The sequence below is a fragment of the Austrofundulus limnaeus genome, unplaced genomic scaffold (genome assembly GCF_001266775.1).
Source record: "Austrofundulus limnaeus strain Quisiro unplaced genomic scaffold, Austrofundulus_limnaeus-1.0 Scaffold790, whole genome shotgun sequence".
In the NCBI taxonomy this organism is placed as follows: domain Eukaryota; kingdom Metazoa; phylum Chordata; class Actinopteri; order Cyprinodontiformes; family Rivulidae; genus Austrofundulus; species Austrofundulus limnaeus.
The window spans coordinates 66,083-71,925 of record NW_013953192.1 but is presented as its reverse complement, the minus strand read 5'-3'; the positions used below and the strand labels follow the sequence as shown (position 1 = coordinate 71,925).

Genomic DNA, 5,843 nt, shown 5'->3' with positions numbered 1-5,843 from the left:
TGTATCACCTGGACACTGTCCACTCGTTCCTGTTCCTGTTCCTGCAGATATGAACACTTGTTCATATCTTGTGATATCCTTCCGGATGTCAGCATCAAGCTGACCTACTTCATGTACCAGAACGAGGCACATTCTGATTGGTTGTTCATTATCACATGATGATAACTGACAGTATAACTTTGCATGTCCGCCGATGACAGCCGGGCCCACATCTTACAGACTTCGTGATTGCTTTCTGTTTAATGTCTGCCCATCAATAAATGACTTTATAATCACACCCGCAAGACTTGTCTTTTAAACACCCTTTTCGCCGTGGTTCTGACCATTCTTGCCGCGACAATCACTTTAGCAAAATGTTTGCTGCTTGCTGCTTGCAGCTGGCAATTCTAACCTTTAGCCAGACTTTTACTAATTTTAGGTTTAGCCAGCCATTTAATATTTTTAGATTTTTTTTTTCACTCTAGCTAACTCTCTGATCCTCTCCCTGGGCTACCACCTTATCGTGGTGGAGAGGTTTCAGTGTCCCAATGATCCTAGGCGCTATGTTGTCAGGGGCTTCATGCCCCCGGGGTAGGATCACCCAAGGCAAATGGGTCCTAGGTGAGGGATCAGTCAAAATGCAGCCCAAAGGCCCATCATGATGAGCACCACAAATAGACTAAGCGTGTCTAAGTGTGACTAAGTGACTGTAATTTCAACTATGTCCTTTTGGGTCTGTCTATTATACAGCCCTTTGATTGGCCTTGTGCTTTTTAAAGTGCTTTATAAATAAAAGTTGTATGGTATAGTATGGTAAGTGTTGCCTCGCCCAGACACGGGTCACTGGGGCCCTACTCTGGAGCCAGGCCTGGAGGTGGGGCATGTTGGCAAGCGCCTGGTGGCAAGGTTTTCACCCATGGAGCCTGGCCTGGCATGACCCGAAGAGGAGACGTGGGTCCCCATTCCCATGGGCTCACCACCTGTGGGAGGGGCCATAGGGGTCGGGTGCAATGTGCAACGGGCAGTGGTCGAAGGCAAAGACCCTGGCGGTTCGATCCTCGGCTACAGAAGCTGGCTCTAGGGAGGTGGAATGTCACCTCTCTGGTGGGGAAGGAGCCTGAGCTGGTGTGTGAGGTTGAAATATTCTGACTAGATATAGTTGGACTCACCTTGATGCACCACTCTGGTTCTGGAACCAGTCTCTTCGAGAAAGACTGGACACACTTTCACTCTGAAGTTGCCCATGCTGAGAGACGCCGAACAGGATTGGGCATACTTATTGCCCCCAATCTTGGTGCCTGTATGTTGGGGTTCACCCCGGTGAATGAGAGGGTAGCCTCCCTCCGCCTACATGTGGGGGGACGGGTCCTGACTATTGTTTGTGCCTAACAGCAGTTCAGATTACCTACCCTTTTTGGAGTCCTTGGAGGGGGTGCTGGAGAGCGCTCCTAACGGGGACTCCTTCGTTCTGCCGGGGGACTTCAATGCTCACATGGGCAATGACAAGTGAAACCTGGAGGGGCGTGATTGGGAGACCCCCCGACCCCGATCTGAACCCAAATGGTGTTTTGTTATTGGACTTCTGTGTTCATCATGGATTGTCCATAACGAACACCATGTTCAAGCAGAAGGGTGTCTATATATGTTCTTGGCACCAGGACACCCTAGGCCTCAGTTCGATGATCGACTTTGTTGTCGTTTCATCTGATCTACGGCTGCATGACTTGGACACTCGGGTGAAGAGAGGGGCGGAGCTGTCACCTGACCACTACCTGGTGGTGAGTTGGCCCTAATGGTGGGGAACTTTGGGGATGGGGAACCATCGTTTGTGTCTGCCAGTCAGACCTGGAAGACACAAACGAATAGAGAGGGTCTGCTGGGAATGTCTGGCAGAGTCTCCTGTTAGACTGAGTTTCAACTCACATCTCCGGGAGAACTTTGAACACGTTCCGGGCGAGGTGGGGGACATTGAGTCCGAGTGGGCATGTTCCGTACCTCCATTGTTAACCTCAGTTGTGGCCGTGAGGTTTTCAGGGCCTGTCGTAGCGGTAACCCTCGAACCCGCTGGTGGACATCAGTGGTGAGGGAAGCTGTCAAGCTGAAGAAGGAATTCTATCGGGTCTTTTTGGCCTGTGGGACTCTGGAAGCAGCTGATAGGTATTGGCAGTCCAAGCAGATTGTGCCTCCGGTGGTCACTGAGGCAAAAACTCGGGTGTGGGAGGAGTTCAGAGAGGCCATGGAAAAAGACTTCCGTACAGCTTCGAGGGGATTCTAGTCCACCGTCCGGCATCTCAGGAGGGGAAAGAGGTTCGCCACCAACATTGTTTATATTGGGGATGGTGCACTGCTGACCTCAACCCAGGACATTGTGGGTCGGTGGGCAGAATACTTTGAAGACCTCCTCAATCCCACTGATATGTCTTCCCATGAGAAAGCAGAACCTGAGGACCCTGGGTGGGACTCTCCAATCTCTGGTGCTGAGGTCACCGAGGTGGTTAAAAAGTTCCTCAGTGACAAGGCACCGGGGATGGGTGAGATTTGCCCGGAGTTCCTTGAAGCTCTGGATGTTGTGGGTTTGCGCTGGTTGACATGACTTTACAATGTTGCATGGACATCGGGGACAGTTCCCCTGGATTGGCAGACCAGGGTGGTGGTGCCCTTATTTAAAAATGGGGAGTGCATAGTGTGGTCCAACTATAGGGGGATCCCAGATCTAAGCCTCCCTGGTAAGGTCTATTCAGGGGTACTGGAGAGGAGGATCCATCGGATAGTCAAATCTCAGATTCAGGAAAAGCAGCGTGGTTTTCGTCCTGGTCGTGGAACAGTGGACCAGCTCCACCCGCTCAGCAGGGTCCTGGGAGTTCACCAAAACAGTCTACATGTGTTTTGTGGACTTAGAGAAGGTGTTCGACCCCTTCCAAACCATTGTTAGGTCCCTGTATGACAGGTGCCAGAGTTTGGGCCACATTGCTGGTAGTAGGTCGGACTCGTTTCCAGTAAGAATTGGACTCCGCCAAGGTTGCCATTTGTCACCAATTCTGTTCATAACTTTTATAGACAGAATTTCTAGGTGCAGCCAAGGTGTTGAGGGGATCTGTTTTGGTGAACTTAGGATTGCATCTCTGCTTTTTGCAGATGATACTGTCCTATTGGCTTCATCAGAGAGTGAGCTCCAGCTCTCACTGGAGTAGTTTACAGCCGAGAGTGAAGCGTCTGGGTTGAGGATTAGTGCCTCCAAATCCAAGACTATGGTCTTGAGCCAGAAATGGGTAGGGGGCCTTCTCCGGGTCGGGGAAGAGGTCCTGCCCCAAGTGGAGGAGTTTAAGTATCTCTGGGTCTTGTTCACGAATGAGGGAAGAATGGAGCAGGAGATCGATAGGTGGATTGATACTGCACCTGCAGTGATGTGGGCGCTGTACCGGTCTGTCGTGGTGAAGCAAGACCTGAGCCAAAAGGCAAAGTTCTTGATTTACCGGTTGGTCTACGTTCCAACCCTCATCTCTGGTCACGAGCTTTGGGTTGTGACCAGAAGAACAAGATCGCAGATACAAGCGGCAGAAATGATTTTCCTTTATAGGGTGTCTGGGCTCACCCTTAAAGATAGGGTGAGAAGCTCATTCATCCAGGAGGGACTCAGAGTAGAGCCGCTGCTTCTCCATGTCGAGAGGAGCCAGTTGAGGTGGTTCATTTGGTTAGGATGCCTCCTGGACTCCTCCCTGGTGAGGTGTTCCAGGCACGTCCAACTGGGAGGAGACCCAGAGGAAGACCCAGGACACGCTGGAGGGACTATGTTTCTCAGCTGGCCTGGGAACACCTTGGGATTCCCCCGGATGAGCTGGCCCAAGTGGCTGGGGAGAGGAAAGTCTGGGTCTCTCTGCTTAGACTGCTGACCCCGAGACCTGACCTCGGATAAGCAAGGTTTGTCTTTTAGTTAAGCTATTTTTAGCCAGCACTTAGACACTTTTAACTTCTATCTTGCCGTTTTGCTGCATGTAGATTTTAGTTACAGTAGTCTTTTGATAACTTTAACTTCCAGGCAGGCTTTTGCTATTTTAGCATTTAATTGATCCCACTGAGGCTACTACTTTTTGTTTTCTTGCTAAAATTTTACTACTTTTAGCCATTTGCTATTTTAGCTAACCATTATTTTTGCTAACCTTTTGCTGCATTTAGCCAGCATTTTCTGCTTTTAGGTTTGTTTTTTTTATGCTAGCCTTTGCTACTCATTGCTTTCATTTAGCATCTTGCTACTTTTGGCTTTCTGTTTAGCTTTTAGATGGAGATTTGCTCCTTTTAGTTTTAAGCTAGTCTTTTACCTTTAACTCAGATTCAGCTTCTTTAGCAGATTTCAGCAGTCACTTTGCACTCAGCATTCAAACCACTAGTTTGTATTTAAAATCTCAGATTTCTTTTAAAGATTTAAACACATTAACAAGAGTAGGAATCTGTCCAAACATACTCTGCTAAATCCAGCACACAGGAGAGGAAGAACAGATGGCTCCTCTTGGTCAGACAGTCTATGTGACGACAGAAATAAATTATTTTTATCTGCAACTGCATTCATTCATCAAAAACATGGACATTTCTCAACTACTGCACACACACACACACACACACACACACACACACACACACACACACACACACACACACACACACACACACTACTATGCACAGGTACACACAGACTCTGCACAGCAGCACTCTAAGCTGGTAGAGTTTTGGTTAAGTATCTCATTGGGCTTCTACTTGTTGATGAAAATTAATGAAATTTCAATAGCAATCAAGGAACCAATAAAAGATCAGTAATAAGGTTTTGAAAATTGGAGCTTTTTTCATATGATTAGTTTGCTACATGGTAGTCTACATTGTACACATTGTTGTTGCCTACATCTGCCCACATAATACTCTCCATGGTACACTTTATTCCCACCTTGGCAGCTGCCCCTGTGTTTATGATCAATGGAGTGGAGTGTACGTCTGAAACAAGAATAAGCAGATTTGGACCAGTTTTTTATTAATTAGGGCTTACCAAATCAAATGAATAATAAAGCAGAGAAATGCTTTGTGAAGCAAGGTATTCCTCTGCCTCCTTTCATTTTTATGATGGCGCCTATAGTTATCCACCTCAAAAAAGATCTCTATATTTTATTAGGGCTTGCCATTAGAAATTAATGAAGGCATCTATTATTAAATCCATCAAAAGCAGTCTCTTTCTTYGGGCTTGTCATATCAAATCAAGAGGAGAGGAGTGTCCTGATGCATCTCAGTAATCCAGGTAAAAAATCAAAGGAAAAAAAATTGTATAGGTCTTCTGGACGGGTTCTTCTTTAATGAAACGTTTCGTCTCTCRTCCAAGAGACTTCTTCAGTCTGAGAGTTTCAGGCAAAATTCAGGCTTTTATGTCCTGCCTCCAGGTGACTGATACTCAAGAGGAGAGGAATGTGTTGCATACATAACTATGAATATTCTCCAGCACATAATGAAGATAAATCAGAAATCGAAGATGGACGCAAAAGTTAAAATGTAAAATTGACCAAATTTCAGCCATTTTTAGACATTACATTACATATTAGTCTCAAATTTGTGTGAGGTTTGTGTTTTTGTGTGATCATTTCTGCTGTCCTTGTGCCTCCCTCTTGTGTATTCTTCGTGTCATTGCCTCTTTACCTCAGTTTCACCTTTCTCCAGATTTTCCACTCACACCTGTCTACACTTGTAATCAGTGTGCATTGCCAATGCAGTGCACACTATTGTGATTTCCCATCCAAGTCATCTCCATTTTGGCACACTTCTCCTCCTGCATACTTTGTCTTAGAGCTGCCATTGTAATTTATATTTGTAAAGCTCCCGTGCCAAATGAT

General features: G+C 46.7%; 1 protein-coding gene across 1 annotated transcript in view; it reads right to left on the bottom strand.

The window, feature by feature from the left end:
- Nucleotides 1–5,843, bottom strand: part of LOC106532541 (high affinity cAMP-specific and IBMX-insensitive 3',5'-cyclic phosphodiesterase 8B) — a 140,600-nt gene that overhangs the window by 71,970 nt on the left and 62,787 nt on the right. The window contains exon 5 of the mRNA XM_014028633.1: nucleotides 4,439–4,496. Within this exon, the coding sequence (XP_013884087.1) occupies nucleotides 4,439–4,496 (58 nt within the window). The remainder of the gene's footprint in view (nucleotides 1–4,438; nucleotides 4,497–5,843) is intronic.